Source organism: Thalassophryne amazonica, chromosome 5 (genome assembly GCF_902500255.1).
Source record: "Thalassophryne amazonica chromosome 5, fThaAma1.1, whole genome shotgun sequence".
NCBI lineage: Eukaryota > Metazoa > Chordata > Actinopteri > Batrachoidiformes > Batrachoididae > Thalassophryne > Thalassophryne amazonica.
Window position 1 is genome coordinate 49,247,533 of NC_047107.1, and position 24,614 is coordinate 49,272,146.

The 24,614-nt window shown below is 41.6% G+C and overlaps 1 protein-coding gene across 1 annotated transcript in view; it reads left to right on the plus strand.

Annotated features, from left to right (window-relative positions):
- The window catches only part of si:ch211-166a6.5 (clustered mitochondria protein homolog), an 84,023-nt gene that overhangs the window by 12,271 nt on the left and 47,138 nt on the right, over positions 1-24,614 (plus strand). Inside the window, exons 2-3 of the mRNA XM_034170150.1 lie at positions 11,854-11,963; positions 12,674-12,845. Coding sequence (XP_034026041.1) covers positions 11,854-11,963; positions 12,674-12,845 — 282 coding nt within the window. The remainder of the gene's footprint in view (positions 1-11,853; positions 11,964-12,673; positions 12,846-24,614) is intronic.

Genomic DNA, 24,614 nt, shown 5'->3' on the forward strand with positions numbered 1-24,614 from the left:
ATGTAGGTCTCCCATAGATTCACGTTCAGGACGTGAGAGGTTGTACAGTCTGCCGACGGATACTCAGCGCCTGGAACCAAATCAATGGCACAATCGTACGGTCGATGCGGAGGCAGGGTGAGTGCCAGATCCTTGCTGAAGACGTCAGCAAGGGTTCATGATACTCAGCCGGCACCTCCATGAGATTGGGTGGACTCTGACCACCTCTTTAACTTCTCACCAGGTGGCACTGAGGATCTTAAACACTCCCGGTGGCAGGTTTTGCTCTCACTGAGCCACAACCCAGACGGCCAATCAATCCGGGATTGTGCTTTACCATCCATGGAAAGCCCAAAATGATCCTGGAGGTAGAAGGTGTTGTACAAAAGAACACAATCTCCTCCCTGTGATTCCCAGAGACAACCAAGGTTAAAGGCTGTGTCTGGTGTGTGATTTCTGGTAGTAGGGTGCCATCTAGCGCGCGCACCGTTACTGGTGAAGGAACGGTCACCAAGGGAGCCCTACAGCTTAGCCACCTACTATCCAGTAGGTTCCCTTCCGATCCTGTGTCAATCAGTGCTGGAGTGGTAAGGGTTAAATCCCCACAGAGGATGTGTGACTGGGAGTCGTGCGCCTTTGCGTGGGACACCCGTGTGGTTTGTTATGGCTCACGCTTTGTGTTTAAACCGCCTGGGGCCCCTATTCTGTGCATGCTCATTCGAGCCGCAGTAAACACACTCTCCACGTGCCAGCCTCCTTTGTTGTACTTTCATTTTCGCCCTGCTCGTGTCCATAGCTTCGTCACAGGGGGAGCTGGTGCTACGCAGAAAGCTCTGGCTTTGGAGAGGGGAAGAGACGGCACTGCTTCAGACCTGAAGGGAGAGGGACGGCGCACACCCGGCCACGCCCTTCGTCTCGCTCCCACTTGTATTCCTCTAACGATTGTCAGACGAATAACTAGATCAATAAGCCCATCTAAATCCCACTGCTGATCCTTAGCCACCAGATGCTCCTTTAGGGCCAGGGACAGCCCGTTACAAAGGCGGCACGGAGTGATACTGCAGTCCAACCAGACCTTGCTGCCGCGATGCGGAAGTCGATTGCATAATCAGATGTACTCTGTCGTCCCTGTGTCATTGACAGCACCATATTAGAAGCGGCCTCATCTCTATTGGGATGATCGACACACCCAGTCAAAACTCCCTTATAACTCAGTATAAGTAGAGAGGACCGTGAATCTTGTTCCCAGAGCGCCGTACCCAGGCGCGTGCTAAGCCCCGAAGTAAAATTAATTACGTAAACCACCCGGCTGTACTATGACGCGTACATAAAGGGCCAGTGCTCGAAAAAACGATGCGCGCACTGCATCAGAAAGTCCGCACACGTTTCAACACAACCTCCGTACGATTCCAGGGGACTATGTAAGCTCTCGGGCGACAAGGGGGGGGACCTCTGAACGACCACTGGATTAACTCTGTTTGGCGGCAGAGCCACTGGAGGGGGAGCAGCCTGCAGATGGCAGGGCGCCATCTGGTGGTGGGCCAGCAGTACCTCCTCTTCAGGGCCACACTAACAACAGCCTCTTTAACAATTAATTTTTGTGACTTTCCCTCCTTGTGGTGGTGTCATTGGCTGTCCTCTGGAACTGTCAAGTCAGTAGTCTTCACCCATGATTGTGTAGGCTATTCAACCAGATTGAGAAACCATTTAAAGGCTCATGCAACCTTTTCAGGTGTTTTGAGTTATATAAGCTGATTAGAGTGTGCACCAGAGTATACAAATAATGAAATGTTTATGAGTTCAAAGGTACGAATATTTCATGAGGCGAAAGATGGAACGTACCATTCGCCTCGTCAATGGTACGTTCCAGCTTCCACCAAATTAAATATTCGTTCTATTGAAAGAATGTATAAAAAACATTCATTATTTGTGTTTATATAACGGCTGAGTGGATCCTTGTCATTTGGTTGGTGCTTTGTATGTCACGTGACATGGATTATTTGTTCCATTTAGTGTGCAGTTTGGTTCCATATGTTTTGTACCATTGCATGCTGCAAACCCTACCCACGCACACACTAGTGGGGTGGCATTTAGCTAAACATGGCAGGGTTAGTTTTGCTGACAGACAACAATGTGAATGAGTAATGACGGTGCTAATTCTGCTAACACACAAATACTGGACAAATTTCTGACATGATTTTTTCGCTGGAGTGAGGAAGTACACAGTCTTTTTTTTTTTTTTTTTTGGATTCCTATTTAAAGTTTGTGTTGGATTGTTGATGTCAAAGCAGAAGTGATACACCAAAATGTTTCTGTTGTTTATAAATTAATATTATATCAAATGACTAAGATCTATTTAGCCTTATATAAACAAATAATGAATGCCTCGTTGAATGGAACATTCCAGCTTTCAGCAAATTAAATATTTGTTCCATTGAAAGAATGTAAAAACATTCATTATTTGCATAATATTGATTATTTTTTTCACAATATTCTCATTTTTCTGAGCTAGTGAATTTGGATTTTCTTTTGCTGTTAGGCATAATCATCAAAATTCAAAGAAATGCTTGAAATGTATCAATTTGTGTCTAATGAACCTATATTATGTACGAGTTTCACTTTTTGAATTGAATTACTGAAATAAAGGAACTTTTCAATGGTATTCTAATAGATAGATTTTTTTATTGTCATTGCACATTGCACTACAACCAATTTTTTGATCACAGTCCTTTTCACAGCAGCAGGAATAAAAATTCCAGTAATAAAAATAAAATCCAATTTAAAATGTAAGGACAGAATGATCATTAAATAATGAAGTGCAGGCTCAAGGTGCAAAGGTCGAGCTCAGAGGGTTTCTGCAGAGCTTCACGCCCTGGGGAAGAGGCTGTTTTCTAAGGTCTTTCAGTCCGTGCCTTCATGACCTGTCTGCCAGAGGGGAGGGTGAACAAAAAGGACAATGTCCGGTGGTGGTGCAGTCAGACCTTGATCTTTTTGACTCTGTTTTTCAGCTGGGCAGAATGGATATGGTCCAGGGGTGGAAGGGGGCACTGATGATCTCTTGTGCAGAATTGGTGAGCCGGTGCAGATCTTTCCTGTCCCTTGAGGTGCAGCTGGAGAACCACATTGTGCAGCAATAGCACAGCACCGTTTCTATCGTGCACTGGTAGAAGTTTATACACCATGATAGAATACGTCCTGAAAAATCAGGGACCGTCAATACCATTTTTTTCATGAAATGTGTATTTAAAGATAAGCCACGTTTTTGCTACTGTGCTGCAGACATTTTGTTCAGCACTGGGTGCAGCAACACAAACAGTAGCAGAAAATACAGCCAGCTGTTGTTAGGCAAGCATAGCCAGAACCATATGTGAACTGAACAAAATTCTACATTATACACCGACCATTATCGGATATGTTGATTTTGTTTTTTACCCTCGCAATTTCAAATGTTCCTGTGATGAAATCTCATGGCACAAGAGACCTCTTAGTCCACCTTGAAATTTTTATGAGTTTAAAAATGAGGAAGTTCAACTTAACTGTTTTATACATTAAACTTTGGCCATCAATCAGTTCATTGTACATTACATTGTATGATGTAGGGGTATTAGTGCAAGCAGAATAACAGAATATTTACAGAGGAATCCTGCAAATGGTGATACAGCACCAAATTCAGCACCAAGTACTCATTGACTTACTCTTTTGAAAAAAAAAAAAAACAACAACTGGCCACTGAATTTCAGTAGGCAGCCAGGTAGGGGTCACTGAAGACTAACACAGGGGTCAAAATTAAAAGATGCTCCAATTATATTGAAAACTACACCACATTATTTGTCTATTAAAAACTTCCAAAAAGGTATACTTTGGACTATCTGTGACTGAATGTTATGGAGTTATGGGGTAAAAACAGCAGGAATCGTGACAAAGGTCAGTTTCACTTTGTACAGGAGTCAAAAGTTAAATTTGCTTCGATTTTGTTAAAAAGTAATGCAAATTATTGGTTAAGTTAATAGGGTTTTAAAAAAGGAATAGTTAGCAACATGTGTCATGTTTAGTAATCACGGTACGAGGTAACATGTTCAAGGTTAGGTAGGATTACTTTGAAATTTAGTCCAAAAGTAATCAGATTACAAGTAATCCAATGTATGTACATACATACATTGTAATCCATATGTATTCTTTCAAAGTAATCCTACCCAACCTTGCATATGTCACATCATAAAATCCAATGTACATCGACATTGTTTGACCTTTATTTTGGAGACGAAGCACTCAACACAGTCAAAACTATTCCATTTATTAATCCTATTAGCTCAAGCTATAATTTGCACAATTTTTTAAATCAGAAATTGATGCACTTTAACTTTGACCCCTGTACAAACTGAAATTGCCTTTGTTACCATTCTTGCCGTTTTTACCCCATAACTCCATAACATTCCAGTCATACATTAGTCCAAACTATACCTTTTTGGAATATTTATGATCAGACAAATAATAATGGTGTAGTTTTCAATATGTTTGGAGCATCTTTTAAGTTTGACCCCCTGTGTAATTCTTCAATTGATCTCTACATGGCCACCTATTGAAAATTCAAGTGGCCAGTAATTTTTTCCTAAAGAGTAATGTGTAAAGAGTATTGTGCTGAATTTGGTGCTCCTCAGTTCTGGGTGTTTCCAAGGGGTCCAAGACTCTGGTGTCCTGGGATAGGTGTTGTGGATCTTCACTAATTAGATAATAGACTGTTATGGTCACTGTTTGTTTATATGTTGCTGTTTGTCCTGGAATGTTGTATCGTGGGGTGCCACCTTTGTGGTGTTTCACATATTACATCACCTCACTGTTATTACTGTCACCACTCTTTTGTCTTTTGTCCTTGTTTGTCTCTATGTTGTTTTGTTGTTCGGCCCTTCCTGATAGAAATGATCTGTTAGCTTTAAATAAAATGTTATGGATTGATCAAGAAGGGCCAGTGAAGGTCACAAACGCACACTGCGTTCACCCACGCATATGGTATATGCTATCTGTATATATATATATATATATATATATATATATATATATATATATATATATGTGTGTGGTGTGTGTGTGTGTGTGTGTGTGTGTGTGTGTGTGTGTGTGTATCACCAGGTATCCATCTTCATGATGAAGTGGTATAGAGGTGGATTTTCTTAAAAAGAAGACCTGAAAGTTTAGCTACAAATTGCCAGAAGGTACATCTGAGATGCAAGCCTGGATTTGATCTGTATTGGTGAAAGAAAATCCTTCTCTGCTCTACTCCACTATGAAGTTAAGAATAGTGATGCAAAATGCAAAGCTTGTACTGTGCAAAATTTCTCCAATCACAGCCACATAAGCCCATAATTTCTCCTGGGTTGTCTGGGTGTCTTGGTGGCTTTCCTCACTCTTCTCCTTCTTGCCACAGTCACAGTTTTTTTGAGAATTGTCTACTCCATGCAGATTTACCATAAAGTGCCATACTGTTTGTATTTCTTTGTAATTAATGTAAATAAAGTCCAAGACATATTCAGTGGCAGCTTTACCATCAGAGAGCCTCGTCCACAACTACCACAAAAGACTCCAAGCTGTCATTGATGTTAAAGGGGCAATACACAGTATTAAGAAAAGGAGTGTGTAAACTTTTGATCAGGGTCACTTGGGTAGTTTGTGTTGTCATTATGATTTCAAAAGAGTAAACGCAGTTGTTTGACAATAAATGACTTCATCCAACCACTAACCATGAGTGAAAAAAACTTTTTGTGTTATCATTCATATTCTCTGAAAAATGGCCAAAATCTAAACTTCTGCCAGGGTATGTAAACGTTTGAGCAAAACTGTATACAACCCCTGGCAAAAATTATGGAATCACCGTCCTCGGAGGATGTTCATTCAGTTGTTTATTTTTGTAGAAAAAAAAGCAGATCACAGACATGACACAAAACTAAAGTCATTTCAAATGGCAACTTTCTGGCTTTAAGAAACACTATAAGAAATCAGGAAAAAAAAATTGTGGCAGTCAGTAACGGTTACTTTTTTAGACCAAGCAGAGGGGAAAAAAATATGGAATCACTCAATTCTGAGGAATAAATTATGGAATCATGAAAAACAAAAGAACGCTGCAACACATCACTAGTATTTTGTTGCACCACCTCTGGCTTTTATAACAGCTTGCAGTCTCTGAGGCATGGACTTAATGAGTGACAAACAGTACTCTTCATCAATCTGGCTCCAACTTTCTCTGATTGCTGTTGCCAGATCAGCTTTGCAGGGTTGGAGCCTTGTCATGGACCATTTTCTTCAACTTCCACCAAAGATTTTCAATTGGATTAAGATCCGGACTATTTGAGGCCATGACATTGACCCTGTGTGTCTTTTTGCAAGGAATGTTTTCACAGTTTTTGCTCTATGGCAAGATGCATATCATCTTGAGAAATGATTTCATCATCCCCAAACATCCCTTTTAATTGATGGGATAAGAAAAGTGTCCAAAATATCCAATGTAAACTTGTGCATTTATTGATGATGTAATGACAGCCATCTCCCCAGTGCCTTTACCTGACATGCAGCCCCATATCATCAATGACTGTGGAATTACATGTTCTCTTCAGTCCATTTGGTTGCAACAGCTCTCCAAGGTGTGATCACTCCTTTTTAGATGCAGACTAACAAGCAGATCTGATTTGATGTAGGTGTTAGTTTTGGGGATGAAAATTTACAGGGTGATTCCATCATTTATTCCTCAGAATTGAGTGAGCATATTTTTTTCCCTCTGCATGGTCTTAAAAAAGTAAACCGTTACTGGACTGCCACAATTTTTTTTCCTGATTCTTATAGTGTTTCTTAAAGCCAGAAAGTTGCCATTTGAATGACTTTAGTTTTGTGTCATGTCTGTGATCTGCTTTTTTCTACAAAATTAAACAACTGAATGAACATCCTCCGAGGCCGGTGATTCCATAATTTTGTCAGGGGTTTTATATACACTCAACAAAAATATAAACACAACACTTTTGGTTTTGCTCCCATTTTGTATGAGATGAACTCAAAGATCTAAACTTTTTCCACATACACACTATCACCATTTCCCTCAAATATTGTTCACAAACCAGTCTAAATCTGTGATAGTGAGCACTTCTCCTTTGCTGAGATAATCCATCCCACCTCACAGGTGTGCCATATCAAGATGCTGATTAGACACCATGATTAGTGCACAGCTGTGCCTTAGACTGTCCACAATAAAAGGCCACTCTGAAAGGTGCAGTTTTATCACACAGCACAATGCCACAGATGTCGCAAGATTTGAGGGAGCGTGCAATTGGCATGCTGACAGCAGGAATGTCAACCAGAGCTGTTGCTCGTGTATTGAATGTTCATTTCTCTACCATAAGCCGTCTCCAAAGGCATTTCAGAGAATTTGGCAGTACATCCAACCAGCCTCACAACCGCAGACCATGTGTAACCCACACCAGCCCAGGACCTCCACATCCAGCATGTTCACCTCCAAGATCGTCTGAGACCAGCCACTCGGACAGCTGCTGAAACAATCGGTTTGCATAACCAAAGAATTTCTGCACAAACTGTCAGAAACCGTTCTCAGGGAAACTCATCTGCATGGCTCGTCGTCCTCATCGGGGTCTCGACCTGACTCCAGTTTGTCGTCGTAAACCGACTTGAGTGGGTAAATGCTCACATTCACTGGTGTTGGCACGTTGGAGAGGTGTTCTCTTCACGGATGAATCCCGGTTCACACTGTTCAGGGCAGATGGCAGACAGCGTGTGTGGCGTCGTGTGGGTGAGCGGTTTTCTGATGTCAATGTTGTGGATCGAGTGGCCCCTGGTGGCGGTGGGGTTATGGTATGGGCAGGCGTTTCTGTTTATGGACTGAAGAACACAGGTGCATTTTATTGATGGCATTTTGAATGCACAGAGATACCGTTGACGAGATCCTGAGGCCCATTGTTGTGCCATACATCCAAGAACATCACCTCATGTTGCAGCAGGATAATGCACGGCCCCATGTTGCAAGGATCTGTACACAATTCTTGGAAGCTGAAAATGTCCCAGTTCTTGCATGGCCGGCATACTCACCGGACATGTCACCCATATTGAGCATGTTTGGGATGCTCTGGACCGGCGTATACGACAGCGTGTACCAGTTCCTGCCAATATCCAGCAACTTTGCACAGCCATTGAAGAGGAGTGGCCCAACATTCCACAGGCCACAATTGACAACCTGATAAACTCTATGCGAAGGAGATGTGTTGCCTGCATGAGGCAAATGGTGGTCACACCAGATACTGACTGGTATCCCCCCCCAATAAAACAAAACTGCACCTTTCAGAGTGGCCTTTTATTGGGGGGCAGTCTAAGGCACACCTGTGCACTAATCATGGTGTCTAATCAGCATCTTGGTATGGCACACCTGTGAGGTGGGATGGATTATCTCAGCAAAGGAGAAGTGCTCACTATCACAGATTTCGACTGGTTTGTGAACAATATTTGAGGGAAATGGTGATATTGTGTATGTGGAAAAAGTTTTAGATCTTTGAGTTATCTCATACAAAATGGGGAGCAAAACCAAAAGTGTTGCGTTTATGTTTTTGTTGAGTGTATATATATATATATACACACACACACACACAAACTAATTCCAATGAAGTTTATTTGAAGGATGTTGTGTAAAATGTAAATTAAAAACAGAATACAATGATTTGCAAATCCTCTTCAACCTATGAATTAAATTAAATACACCACAAAGACAAGATATTTAATGTTCAAACTGATAAACTTTATTGTTTTTGTGCAAATATTTGCTCATTTTGAAATGATGTTTGCAACACGTTTCAAAACAGCTGGGACAGTGGTATGTTTACCACTGTGTTACATCACCGTTCCTTCACTCAATAAGCGTTTGGGAACTGAGGACACTCATGATTGGGTATAAAAAGAGCATCCCCGAAAATCTCAGCCATTCACAAGCAAAGACGGGGGCGAGGATCACCACTTTTTCAACAGCTACATGAAAAAATAGTCCAACAGTTTAAGAACAATGTTTCTCAATGTCTAATTGCAAGGAATTTTGGGATTCCATACTGCGTGGGCTCAGGAACACTTCAGAAAACCATTGTCAGGTAACATAGTTTGTCGCTACATCTATAAGTGCAAATTAAAACTCTACCATGCAAAGTGAAAGCCATACATCACAACATCCAGAAACGCCCACCGCCTTCTCTGGGCCTGAGCTCATTTGAAATGGACAGACGCAAAGTGGAAAAGTGTGCTGTGGTCTGATGAGTCCACATTTCAAATTGTTTTTGGAAATCATTGACGTTGTGTCCTCCAGACAAAAGAGGAAAAAAACCATCCAGATTGTTACCAGCAGAAAGTTCAAAAGCAGCATCTGTGATGGTATGGGGGTGTGTTAGTGCCCATGACATGGGCAACTTACACATCTGTGATGGCACCATCAATGCTGAAAGATACATCCAGGTTTTGGAGCAACACAAGCTGCCATCCAAGCAACGTCTTTTTCAGGGACGTCCCTGCTTATTTCAGCAAGACAATGCCAAGCCACATTCTGCACGTGTTACAACAGCGTGGTTTCATAGTAAAAGAGTGCGAGTACTAGACTGGCCTGCCTGCAGTGCAGACCTGTCACCCATTAAAAATGTGCGGCCCATTATGAAGCGCAAAATACGACAACTGATACCCCGGACTGTTGAACAACTGAAGTCGTACATCAAGCAAGAATGGGAAAGAATTCCACCTACAAAGCTTCAACAATTAGTGTCCTCAGTTCCCAAATGCTTATTGAGTGTTGTTAGAAGGAAGGTGATGTAACACAGTGGTAAACCATCCCACTGTCCCAGCTTTTTTGAAATGTGTTGCAGGTATCCATTTCAAAATGAGCAAATATTTACACAAAAAACAATAAAGTTATCAGTTTGAACATTAACTATCTTGTCTTTTGAGGTATATTCAATTGAATATAGGTTGAAGAGGATTTGCAAATCATTGTACGAGGGCTGTCATAAAGTATAGGTCCTTTTTATTTTTTTCAAAAACTATATGGATTCATTCAGATGTTTTTTACGTCAGACATGCTTGAACCCTCGTGCGCATGCGTGAGTTTTTCCACGCCTGTCGGTGACGTCATTCGCCTGTGAGCACTCCTTGTGGGAGGAGTCATCCAGCCCCTCGTCGGAATCCTTTGTCTGAGAAGTGCTGAGAGACTGGCGCTTTGTTTGATCAAAAATTTTTCTAAACCTGTGAGACACATCGAAGTGGACACGGTTCGAAAATTAAGCTGGTTTTCAGTGAAAATTTTAACGGCTGATGAGAGATTTTGAGGTGATTCTGTCGCTTTAAGGGACTTCCCACGGTGCAAGACATCCTGCAGCGCTCTCAGGCGCTGTCGTCGGCCTGTTTCAAGCTGAAAACCTCCACATTTCAGGCTCTATTGATCCAGGACGTCGTGAGAGAACAGAGAAATTTCAGAAGAAGTCGGTTTCAGCATTTTATCCGGATATTCCACTGTTAAAGGAGATTTTTTAATGAAAGACGTGCGGACGGATTGCAGCGTCGGCTCGCAGCCGCCGCAATGCTCCGCCACAGGAAAAACACCTCTGTTGAAAGCCTAAGGACAAGTTGGAACATGTCCTGCTGTTAAACAATTTCTCATATACTCACTCCACTGAAAGCCATCAAAAGCCGCCTGGATTTTACAAATGGTTATCAACACGGAGGTGTTTTTCCTGTGCCGCTGCACCGCGTCGGCTGCGTCCCGACGCGCGGACCCGTCCGCACGTCTTTCATTAAAAAAAATCTCCTTTAACAGTGGGATATCCGGATAAAATGCTGAAACCGACTTCTTCTGAAACTTCTCTGTTCTCTCACGACGTCCTGGATCAATAGAGCCTGAATGTGGAGGTTTTTCAGCTTGAAACAGGCTGACGACGGCGCCTGGGAGCGCTGCACGACGTCCCACTGCGTGGGAAGTCCTTAAAGCAACAGTATCACCTCAAAATCTCTCATCAGCCATTAAAATTTTCACTGAAAACCAGCTTAATTTTTCGAACCGTTTCCACTTCTTTGTGTCTGACAGGTTTAGAAAAAATTTTGATCAAACAAAGCGCCAGTCTCTCAGCAACTTCTCAGACAAAGGAATTCCGACAAGGGGCTGGACGACTCCTCCCACAAGGAGTGTTCACAGGCGAATGACGTCACCGACAGGCGTGGAAAAACTCACGCATGCGCACGAGGGTTCAAGCATGTCTGACGTAAAAACATATGAATGAAATCCATATAGTTTTGAAAAAAATAAAAAGGACCTATACTTTATGGACAGCCCTCGTATTCTGTTTTTATTTACATTTTTCACAATGTCCAAACTTCACTGGAATTGGGGTTGTATGTCAGATTATAGCCATGGGCTAATTTTCATCTGTAGTCCCTGACAGACTGTAAAAATTAACAAACAATTTACAGTAAAACACCACAACGTCACAGGAGCTTACAATACAACAACAGACTACATTACATGGGGCTCACTAACTACTACAACAGCAAGACAGAGACTAAACAAGAGACAGAAAACAAGAGGACACTGACATGATCTGAGCATGACGGTACTTCACATTTGTCAGTTACACTGAGAGAGGTTGTCCAGTTTATTCATTCAAGTGTTTCATCACAAAATGTTCACTACCACCAATGCATAATACATACAAGTATCTAGTATGGGAAAGCAGAGAATATAATTTTTCAAACTTGATCACAGATCTCTTGAGTAAACTCCATTGCGGTGGTGTACAGAGGCACATGTACAAAAATTATCACTGTCCAAGTACTTACGGACCTGACTGTGTCTCTTCCAAACAGATGTACTCACTTTGACTGGTAGAAATGATGCTGTTGATATTAAAGACAACGGGGACACATCCTTCACTGTGAAGATCCAAGGAGCTGGAGTCGAGCCATTTGAGCTGCAGGTACAAAACCAGACTGGTGACTATATTCAGAGATTGTTATGTCTTATTCTGTCATTGTTTAATAATGAAGATAAGCTTTTTAAACCGGTAAAGGACATGCAATAAAGCAGTACATGGTGATATACTGTAGGTGTGAATTAATTCACATACTTCTTGTTGTTCCATCATCTGGATGTGAAAGTGCTTCAGAGAATGATGGGAATAGCTTGTCATTTCACTCTATGGAAAAAGCAGTTTAGCATACAAACAGGAGTGCCAGGTTCATCACTTCGATACTGGTCACTGGTCATTCTCCACACAGACATTAAGATGACGATATGACACTTGCTGCATGCTTGTGTGATTCACCATTGAAAAAGTTATTTTTCAGTTTTCAGTTAGTTGTTTTCTTTTTTTTCCCAGTGGTGGAAAACTATCCATCCATTTACACAACTATTACACACAAACAAATGTTGCAAAGATTTTGCCTATTTTGTCCTTGGAGGATGCACTAACACTGTTTAACATGTTTGCTTCTTCAAGAATTTGTTACTGTAATGTTTCTCTTTTAATTATTTATGTATTTTCTATTGTTTTTATTGAAATTTATAACACTTCATAACAGTGTTCTGAAATTTTTAGAATGTGTGTTATAGAAACAGACATTTTTTCGGGGGGGGGGGGGCACTCGGGATGTTTTAATTACTGTATGTAACCCTGTGTCTTGTTAGGTCCATGGATTTTGGCTTGTTCAAGATGCAGTAATGTCTCTGCTTCCAAGGGAAGAGATATGCCCGCGCTCAAACCTGTCACTAGCTCTAGCTGGTACCACTCTGGATCCTCTTGTAGAACTGAAAAGCGTGAAGGGGCTTAAAGCAGGGTCGATTCTTCGCCTGGTTGAAGGTAGTATTTACTGATTTTTGTCGTTTAGGTCATTTATTTCTTTTTTAGGTTTTCTTGTTACCTCCACCAACCAGCTGAGGTCAGCAGAGGTTATGTGATCACCCCTGTCTGTTTGTATACACTGTAACTCATAAAGTAAAGGGCAAATTTTAACTAAATTTGCTTTGGGAAGTCTTGGATCAGTGAAGCATTGATTCTGTTTTTGATTGACTGCATTTGATTTTTTTATATACGAGGTCTGTTAGAAAACTATCGGACCTTTTTATTTTTTTCAAAAACCTGATGGATTTGAATCACGTGTGCTTGCATGAGCAAACCTTGAACCTTTGTGGGCATGTGTGAACTTTTTCCACACCTGTCGATTGCATCATTTTCTGGTAAGCAGCCTTTGTGTGGGACGTGTGTCATGCGCTTGCCGTTTTTTTATTCCAAGGAAAAAGATGGAATGACTGGAGCAGCGCCACATCAAATTTTGCCAAAAACTGGGCGACAGCCAGGTGGAAACCATTCAGATGATGCAGACAGCTTTCGGTGACTTTTCAGTTGTGTGACTGTCCGAGAAATTGTGGAAGAGATGGACATGTCACAGCATGTCCTGTGAGACTTCAATGCGGAGGAGCTTTTGCTGCACCGTCAGCAGCAGCATGAATTTCACAGCCACTCTTTTCATGGCCAAATCTTCTGTCACAGTGGAATGTGCCGAAAAAGTGTTGATGTCCACATCTTCCGCAATTTCTCGGACAGTCACATGATGGTCCCGCATCACCACAGTGTTCACTTTGAAATAATCTGGTCATTTCAGCATGTTGATGGCCGACCGTAGCGTGGCGCACTCTCCACCGTTGTGCGGACATCTTTAAACCAGTTATACCGCTCCTTAATCTGTGTGATGCCCATAGCATCGTCACCGAAAGCCGTCTGAATCTTCCGAATGGTTTCCACCTGGCAGACCCGGCACCATGAGGGGGGCGTTTGGGGGGCGACGCCCCCTCACATCATCAACCCCGCCCCCTCGGATGTGAGAGTTATCAAAAAATAAAAAGAAAAAAGAAGAAAAAGAATACTGGAAAATATAGCAAAATATTAGTTATTCAGTAATATCACGTATTTAACAATAAACCAAATTAATTAACTAAAGTAATTAATTTTAAAACAAATGGATGGCGTGTCTGTGTTCAAGCGATTTGATAGGTTGAGGGTTGCACTTGTCAGTGCGGCAGAGGGAAAGGATCCTGAGTCCAGTGATTATGGCAAGGTGGACGAACTAAAGCATGCTCGATTTATTCAAGCAGTGTCAGAGCTGGAGTTCGTGGGATTCGTCAAGTCCACCAAGCAAAAAGCAGATCATGCAGCACAACTCACTTGGGGAGGGTGTTAATGCTGCGTTTACACATAACGATGACAAGTCACGAAGTACACATCACGAATGTGATGATTCGGGCAGAGGCGTCAGGTGTCCTCAGGAACAGCTGCAACCTGTTACCACACGTTATGATTAATGGTACGTGTTGCTGGAGAATTATCAGGAACCATTACTCACGGCCAAGAATAGTGTTCCGTGTTGTTGCACGCTATTGCGTGTAACAGCGCATCGTTAAGTTCTGTCACGTTGTGAACGAGGTGAATTGTCTCCACACACACACCCATATTCATCCAACTGAATTCAGATTGCTCCAGTTTTTCAGAACTTTGTGACTGCATGCGTAGTTGGGCTCTGTGCCATGGAGTAGCGCACATGCCCAATTGCGCTGTGTTTGCGCTTGTGATGGAGGGCTGTATGTGGGGTTAATCTACTGTCTCATGTCGTTTGTCAGATCAGTTGTTGGTTTGGTTTTGTGGTATGCAGGAGATCACTTGACTGAGGGTCTATACGTTCAAATAATAATAAAAAAAAATATACTGTCATCACTCTTTACTCTTACTCAGTCAGTCTCTTACAACGGTGTAGCCTAAATACATGTGCTTTCCAGGAGCGCACCCAATTCATTACGCACGCTCAGAGGTATGTCCCCTCCGGTACGTACTTTTTTGTGGGGTGGCGTGACCCCGCCCCCTGTGATAAACTCATCGCCCCCTTAATATTTTTTTTCTGGCGCTGGGATTGCCATCTGGCTGTCGCCCAGTTTCTGGCAAAATTTGATGCGGCGGTGCTCCAGTCGTTCCGTCTTTTTCCTTGGAATGAAAAAACGGCAAGTGCACGACACACACCTCACACAAAGGCTGCCTACCAGAAAATTATGCAATCGACAGGCGTGGAAAAAGTTCACGCATGCGCACGAAGGTTCAAGGTTTGCTCATGCAAGCAAGATTCAAATCCATCAGGTTTTTGAAAAAATAAAAGGTCCGATACTTTTCTAACAGACCTCGTATATCAGGTTGTGATTGTTGCACCTGCCAGTACGTCAGTTTGTTTCTTTGTCAGCAGAATATCGCAAAAGGAATCAAACAGACTTCAATGAATTTAGGTGAAGCAATGCAGCTTGATTCAAGGAAGAATGTGTTAACTATGGGTATGGATTTAGGTCAAGGGTCAGATCTTAATTTGATAACTGACTTTGACCTTGATTATTTTGATCCTGCTGCCTGATCATGCAGTTAGGGTTGCCACTGAGTTAAGTGGCCTGGATAAAACAAGTTAGGATCCACCCCTTGATCCTCTTGCCTTTGGTCCTAATACAAGATAAAAGACAAACATACAGACAAACAGCAACAAAGACACAACATCCATGCCAAGGATTCTTTTATCTGGTCCCACCTTTGGACTTTACCCTCTAATCCTGATTCCCTTCTCCTGTAATCAAAACTGCTGATTAGTGCATCAATCAGCATCGAAGGTCAGTGATCAGGATCAACACAGGATTAAAAACATCATAATCTCATGTCAGTGATTTGGATGAAAGCTTAGTATCACATATCAGGATCAGAGATGACTGATCATGATCAAAGATCAGCAACCAAAACCAAAGGTGAGTTATCAGGATCAAAGGTCAGTTAACATAATTGAAGAACTTTCAAGAAGCCATCAATCAAAACATTTCTTCACCGATTAGGTCTTGTAGAGGCCCTCATGCCCATTGGTGCCATTGTGTTTCCATGGATTCCACAGCATGAAGTAGAGGAGAGTCTACAAACTCTAAAATGACAAAATGTATGTCGTTCATTCACAAAAAAAACCTCAACATCTCCAAACCGCCAAGATCATCAGTGTCGATGTCATGGCACTAGAGTTTGTCAGCTCCTAGTACTTTCCATTCTGAATGGATTCATCTCTCTCATTTAACACTCACGTTGATAATCCACTGGAAAAGAATCAAAGTTAGCCTTAATTTTCATTATCAGTACAAGGCTTCCTTCACTGACTTTGCTAAATATACTCTTGTAAAATGGCCATTTTCCCTCTTTTTGATTATAGTGACAGAATCTATAAAAAGGCATCAAAGGGCATCCTCACCAAAATGGAAATCAACACCACTCAGCATCTGTTCAGCCACAGGCGCATCCTTTATCACTCACCTCTATGATCACTATACACTCATGAATTGGCCGTCCCTTTATACCAGGCAGCTACAACTTTGTGTGCCACTAATTTATAAAAAAATAAATAAAAATCCTGGGGAAGACAACTCATTACCTCTCAAGCCTCCCACACGTTTCAGACTAATTATCATTTAAAATACCGTTGTTTCATTCTGCTCACTATTCCACAAGCTCATACTGTTTTTAGCCATCTTTCCTTTTATTTTGCTCCTATAGATGATTGGAACTCTAAGGAATCTATACTATAAGAGCCTAGTGGCACGTGTGTGTGTGTGTGTGTGTGTGTGTGTGTGTGTGTGTGTGTGTGTGTGTGTGTGTGTGTGTGTGTGTGTGTGTGTGTGTGTGTGTGTGTGTGTGTGTGTGTGTGTGTGCGTGCATGCAACTTTGATCAGTGACAAACAGAACACAGCTGATATTTGTTGTTTGCCATAACTTTGTATTTTGGACCAACACTGATAGGACTTATTCGCCATTTTGCAGTTGTGAATCTTGCACCATCTTGCGGTCCATGACTCACGCGAGAGGTCAGTTTCAGCAGAGTTCCGGTTCAGGGCACAATGTAATCACCTGTGAACTTGCTGGATCAACACCATCCACATCCTCTATAGCCATTGTTTACATGCGCTGTGAGATGCCGGAACTCTTCTGGCGCTACAGTGCATTCTGGGAAGCACAGGGGGCTGCCAGGGGGATTATGGGAAACTTTAAAGTACTGAATAGTTTTGGAGAAGCTATGAATAATAACTAGCATTGCTAATTACAGTTTGGACTCACATGCCTTTCCAGCAAGGGGCAGTAAATCATCTTTATATTAAAAGCATGAGTATAAGTGCATCTATATTATAATAGCCTCTGTGTGTGTGCGTGTGTGCATGTGTGCGTTGGTGCGTGTGTGCATGTGTGTGTATGTGTGGCTTCGATCATGCAAAAAAAAGGTGAGAGCTGACATTTGCCGTTTGCTTATGTATTTGGGTCAAGGATGAATGCTGCAAAAACGGAAAGTTGATAGGACAAATATTTTTGGAGAAATTAGCAATTTTTAGCTAACCAATAAACACTGGATGCTGTGCTGCAATGCATCATGGGAGTATGGGGGGTTGAAGTTCTAAATGTTATTGTGGTTTACATTAGTTTGACAGTGTTGTTAATGTTATTGATTATGTTTTGTATTTTAGTTCATTTAGCCAGTCGACAAGTCTTATATTGCTATTACCATGAGTGAAATGTTTAGTGGTTTTAAAGTCTTCAGCCACTGTCTTTGTTTGTTAAATTAAAAGTAAGGATGGGACCAATCCAATGCCAACGTAATTCAAGTATCTATAAATACCGATACAACCTGTGGTGTTTTCCGGTACTGGAGAGGAGCCACGTCGGTGAAAATCTCTCAAGTGCTACTTGCTCTCTGCTCTGTTTACTACTGAGTAACAGGAGGGGGGAGGGGAGTGTTTCTGAACTGAAGCTGAGCTGTTTGAGAGAGGTCTCTTCTACAGTGTTCTAGCCACGGGTGGGCGGCAAATTTCGGCCTGGCTCTCGGGTTCAATTGTCTATGCCATCAAGCACAGATTTTCCAAAAAATGAACTGAATTGTTGCTGGAAATGTCTGCTGAAAAATCAGCCACTTCAGCATCCCGAAGCTGTGAAACACTGAAATGGCAGCTCAGAGCATAGCAGAGGGCATCTGAACAGAGTTTCTATCCCCTGAATGGGGAAAAGAAACTGCATCAAAATCCATCAGTATTAATCCAGAGTTCTTCACATCCTGATGATACATTTAGAAATTTACGGTTTATTTTACAGTTCAAAAGCTTCCTGTTTCCAAAAAGTTCTAAGTTTGCTCTAGCAGGAAAACAGCAAGTGAGCGAGTGAGAGAGAGAGAGCGAACGTGAGAGAGAGAGCGAGAGAGAGATGGTGAAAGACAGAGAGAGAGAGAATGAGCAACAGAGGGAGAGGACTTTTTAATTTTTAATTTGTACTCTAACACTTGCTTTGACATTTGACAATGTAAACGTGTTTCCCATGTCAATAACGCTCCATTGAAATTGAAAATTGATAAGGAGAGAGAGACTGAGAGAGACGGACAAAGAGGGAGAGAGAGAGAGAGCGCTGTCTTTTCTGTCACCGGGAGTGACATGTTTAGCCGCATGTTCTCCTTGAATTGCTGGCTGTCTGAGTGGTGTCCAAAAAATGAGGTGGGCTTCATAGATAATTGGCAAAGCTTCTGGGGAAAACCTGGTCTTGTTAGGAGAGACGGCATCCATCCCACTTTGGATGGAGCAGCTCTCATTTCTAGAAATCTGGCCAATTTTCTTAAATCCTCCAAACCGTGACTATCCAGGGTTGGGACCAGGAAGCAGAGTTGTAGTCTTACACACCTCTCTGCAGCTTCTCTCCCCCTGCCATCCCCTCATTACCCCATCCCCGTAGAGACGGTGCTTGCTCCCAGACCACCAATAACCAGCAAAATCTATTTAAGCATAAAATTCAAAAGAAAAAATAATATAGCACCTTCAACTGCACCACAGACTAAAACAGTTAAATGTGGTCTATTAAACATTAGGTCTCTCTCTTCTAAGTCCCTGTTAGTAAATGATATAATAATTGATCAACATATTGATTTATTCTGCCTTACAGAAACCTGGTTACAGCAGGATGAATATGTTAGTTTAAATGAGTCAACACCCCCGAGTCACACTAACTGCCAGAACGCTCGTAGCACGGGCCGAGGCGGAGGATTAGCAGCAATCTTCCATTCCAGCTTATTAATTAATCAAAAACCCAGACAGAGCTTTAATTCATTTGAAAGCTTGTCTCTTAGTCTTGTCCATCCAAATTGGAAGTCCCAAAAACCAGTTTTATTTGTTGTTATCTATCGTCCTCCTGGTTGTTACTGTGAGTTTCTCTGTGAATTTTCAGAACTTTTGTCTGACTTAGTGCTTAGCTCAGATAAGATAATTATAGTGGGCGATTTTAACATCCACACAGATGCTGAGAATGACAGCCTCAACACTGCATTTAATCTATTATTAGACTCAATTGGCTTTGCTCAAAATGTAAATGAGTCCACCCACCACTTTAATCATATCTTAGATCTTGTTCTGACTTATGGTATGGAAATTGAAGACTTAACAGTATTCCCTGAAAACTCCCTTCTGTCTGATCATTTCTTAATAACATTTACATTTACTCTGATGGACTACCCAGCAGTGGGGAATAAGTTTCATTACACTAGAAGTCTTTCAGAAAGCGCTGTAACTAGGTTTAAGGATATGATTCCTTCTTTATGTTCTCTAATGCCATATACCAACACAGTGCAGAGTAGCTACCTAAACTCTGTAAGTGAGATAGAGTATCTCGTCAGTAGTTTTACATTCTCATTGAAGACAACTTTAGATGCTGTAGCTCCTCTGAAAAAGAGAGCTTTAAATCAGAAGTGCCTGACTCCGTGGTATAACTCACAAACTCGCAGCTTAAAGCAGATAACCCATAAGTTGGAGAGGAAATGGCGTCTCACTAATTTAGAAGATCTTCACTTAGCCTGGAAAAAGAGTCTGTTGCTCTATAAAAAGCCCTCCATAAAGCTAGGACATCTTACTACTCATCACTAATTGAAGAAAATAAGAACAACCCCAGGTTTCTTTTCAGCACTGTAGCCAGGCTGACAAAGAGTCAGAGCTCTATTGAGCCGAGTATTCCTTTAACTTTAACTAGTAATGACTTCATGACTTTCTTTGCTAATAAAATTTTAACTATTTGTCATGTCCCGGCCGTTTCCAGGCTTCAGCCCATATGGCCCTTCTTCATTTAGTTCTGTTCCTTTGGCATCAGCCTCGTTTTGTTAATTACCTTTTTCTTCATGTGGGTTTTTTTTTCCATGTTCTGATTTTTGCTTTGTCACCTTCTTCCTTTGTTACTTTTCACCTCAGTTATGTTTTAGTCTTGTTTTGTTATTGCCTCTTTCTTCACGTTTATTCAATGTTCTCATTGCTTTGTCACTTTCTTTCTTTGTTACTTTACAGCAATGTTTTAGTTCCATTCTAGTTTATTCAGTCTGTTTTTATGTTTCAGCATTTAGTGGGTGTTTGCTTATGTTACTGTTCTCTCTTCTGTTAAGTATTTGGGTATTTCTGGTTTTGGTTTTCAGTTTTGTTTTCTTGTAGTTCTTCTGTCTGTTCTAAGTAGGTTTATTGTATTATTTCCCATGATTCACTTATCACGTTCTTGTATGCTTTTCAGTTTTGATCAAGTTAGGGTGGTGTTCATGGTTTTCTTTGTACTATCTCTTATTGTCATGTTTGTATCTGATCACCTTTCTCTTGCTCCTGCTTGTCAGTCTCTCATTGTTTCCACAGTCTTTTCCGGATCACTGCACTCTCAGTTCCGCACCTGCACTTTGTCCTCTCAGTCAGCCACGCCCCTTCATCTGTCATTCTCTTGCCCATTTGTCACCGCCCTTCTGCATCATTGGCCTCTTAGCTGTCACCTGACCACGCCCCCCTTTCCAGGCCTTTCCTCCTCCACGTGCACCTCATTTCCTGATTAACACCTGTCCCTATTTAACCTGCGTCTGTTCACTTCTTCCCCGCTCGTTCGTTGATTCACTCACGTACCAGCCTCTTGTTTCGTTCTTGTTTTGCCAAGCCTTGTTTTTGGACTCTGTTTTGTGTTCTGGATCCTGTTTTTTGCCTCTGCTCTGACATACCTGTTTGCTCATGTTTTGACCTTGCTTGTTCTTTGGACCACGTCTTCAGCTTAATCCTTGTCAAGTACTTTTGCTCCGTGGACTGCCTTGCTGTTATCGATCCCAAGCCTGAATAAATCACCCTTTAAGTATATTTCCTTTTGTCGAGCCTGCATTTGTGTCCTGCCCTCGTCCAGTCCTGACACTATTAGAGAAAAAATTATTCATAACCATCCCAAAGACGTATCGTTATCTTTGGCTGCTTTCAGTGATGCCGGTATTTGGTTAGACTCTTTCTCTCAGATTGTTCTGTCTGAGTTATTTTCATTAGTTACTTCATCCAAACCATCAACATGTCTATTAGACCCCATTCCTACCAGGCTGCTCAAGGAAGCCCTACCATTATTTAATGCTTCGATCTTAAATATGATCAATCTATCTTTATTAGTTGGCTATGTACCACAGGCTTTTAAGGTGGCAGTAATTAAACCATTACTTACAACGCCATCACTTGACCCAGCTATCTTAGCTAATTACAGGCCAATCTCCAACCTTCCTTTTCTCTCAGAAATTCTTGAAAGGGTAGTTGTAAAACAGCTAACTGATCATCTGCAGAGGAATGGTCTATTTGAAGAGTTTCAGTCAGGTTTTAGAATTCATCATAGTACAGAAACAGCATTAGTGAAGGTTACAAATGATCTTCTTATGGCCTCAGACAGTGGACTCATCTCTGTGCTTGTTCTGTTAGACCTCAGTGCTGCTTTTGATACTGTTGACCATAAACTTTTATTACAGAGATTAGAGCATGCCATCGGTATTAAAGGCACTGCGCTGCGGTGGTTTGAATCATATTTATCTAATAGATTACAATTTGTTCATGTAAATGGGAATCTTCTTCACAGACTAAGGTTAATTATGGAGTTCCACAAGGTTCTGTGCTAGGACCAATTTTATTCACTTTATACATGCTTCCCTTAGGCAGTATTATTAGACGGCATTGCTTAAATTTCATTGTTACGCAGATGATACCCAGCTTTATCTATCCATGAGCCAGAGGACACCACCAATTAGCTAAACTGCAGGATTGTCTTACAGACATAAAGACATGGATGACCTCTAATTTCTTGCTTTTAAACTCAGATAAAACTGAAGTTATTTACTTGGCCCCCACAAATCTTAGAAACATGGTGTCTAACCAGATCCTTACTCTGGATGGCATTACCCTGACCTCTAGTATACTGTGAGAAATCTTGGAGTCATTTTTGATCAGGATATGTCATTCAAAGCGCATATTAAACAAATATGTAGGACTGCTTTTTTGCATTTACGCAATATCTCTAAAATTAGAAAGGTCTTGTCTCAGAGTGATGCTGAAAAACTAATTCATGCATTTATTTCCTCTAGGCTGGACTATTGTAATTCATTATTATCAGGTTGTCCTAAAAGTTCCCTGAAAAGCCTTCAGTTAATTCAAAATGCTGCAGCTAGAGTACTAACGGGGGACTAGAAGGAGAGAGCATATCTCACCCATATTGGCCTCTCTTCATTGGCTTCCTGTTAATTCTAGAATAGAATTTAAATTCTTCTTCTTACTTATAAGGTTTTGAATAATCAGGTCCCATCTTATCTTAGGGACCTCGTAGTACCATATCACCCCAATAGAGCGCTTCGCTCTCAGACTGCAGGCTTACTTGTAGTTCCTAGGGTTTGTAAGAGTAGAATGGGAGGCAGAGCCTTCAGCTTTCAGACTCCTCTCCTGTGGAACCAGCTCCCAATTCGGATCAGGGAGACAGACACCCTCTCTACTTTTAAGATTAGGCTTAAAACTTTCCTTTTTGCTAAAGCTTATAGTTAGGGCTGGATCAGGTGACCCTGAACCATCCCTTAGTTATGCTGCTATAGACTTAGACTGCTGGGGGGTTCCCATAAGGCACTGAGTGTTTCTTTCTCTTTTTGCTCTGTATGCACCACTCTGCATTTAATCATTAGTGATTGATCTCTGCTCCCCTCCACAGCATGTCTTTTTCCTGGTTCTCTCCCTCAGCCCCAACCAGTCCCAGCAGAAGACTGCCCCTCCCTGAGCCTGGTTCTGCTGTTAAAGGGAGTTTTCCTTCCCACTGTAGCCAAGTGCTTGCTCACAGGGGGTCGTTTTGACCATTGGGGTTTTTACGTAATTATTGTATGGCCTTGCCTTACAATATAAAGCGCCTTGGGGCAACTGTTTGTTGTGATTTGGCGCTATATAAATAAAATTGATTGATTGATTGATTTTCTCTTTTAAGTCTAGAAAAATAAATCTATAAAAGTCTATAAATAGAAGTACTTAATTCTTTCACCAAAACATCAAATCTAGGCTTCCCTATTATCTTGTACCTGCTGGCAAATTGTAGCTGAACCATTGAAAATGTGTGGTGCCCATTATGAAGCGCCAAAATACAACAACGGAGACCCCGGACTGTTGAACAATTAGTCGTACATCAAGCAAGAATGGGAAAGAATTCCACCTACAAAGCTTCAACAATTAGTGTCCTCAGTTCCAAACGCTTATTGAGTGTTGTTAGAAGGAAAGATGATGTAACACAGTGGTAAACATACCACTGTCCCAGCTTTTTTGAAACGTGTGGCAGGCATCCTTTTCAAAAGGAGCAAATATTTGCACAAAAACAATATCTTGTTAAAAAATATCTTGTCTTTGTGGTGTATTCAATTGAATATAGGTTGACGAGGATTTGCAAATCATTGTATTCTGTTTTTATTTACATTTTACTCAATGTCCCAACTTCACAGGAATTGGGGTTGTATAATACACACTCCAAACATGCCAAATTTTTCTCATATCTCTCAAATACCAAAAATCTAATTGCTGTCTATGCACCCAAAATGTGTGCGTACTCAGCGTTTTTCATGTGTCGTTGCGTTCGTCAATTTGCTTGCAGCTGCGTATGTTTGCTTTTAATGTATGCGCATTCCTGCCTTCTGGTTTGTTTGTTTTTTACGTTGCAGAAATGCCCTCCGTTCTCAAAAGGGTAAAGCAAACAGCACTCAGGTTTGAAAATGTACAATAGGACACGCTGCTTCCTTGTCAGGGCTGGGAACATCAGATCGCAAAGTTCAGAGTCATTCTGTATCCCCCCCCCCCCCAAAAAAAGTAGAAAATATTGCCATTTAAAGTTACAAGCAAATTTAAATGTTTACGTCTCTTGTTTCAGCATTGAGAGCAAGGCAAAGGGACAGAGAGAGAGAGAGAGAGAGAGAGAGAGAAAGAGAAAGAGATAGTGCTGTCTCGCTGCCTTTTTTTCAAAACCCTGGTGTTTCTGATCACCAGGCGCTGCCGCTGTGTGATCAAGCTGTCAGTCACATGCACAGGTTCACATGCTGCAGTTGGAACCTTTTTCACACTTGCTCATCAAGTCACACCTCAACTGCCGCCTGGTTTGCACAAACCGATGCACAGTTTGCTCTGAGAGATCACCGCAGACGACACAAAATATTACGTCCACGGCAACAAGGCCGATCGCACTCCTACAAAGCCCCCCCCCCCGATGCGAACAAAT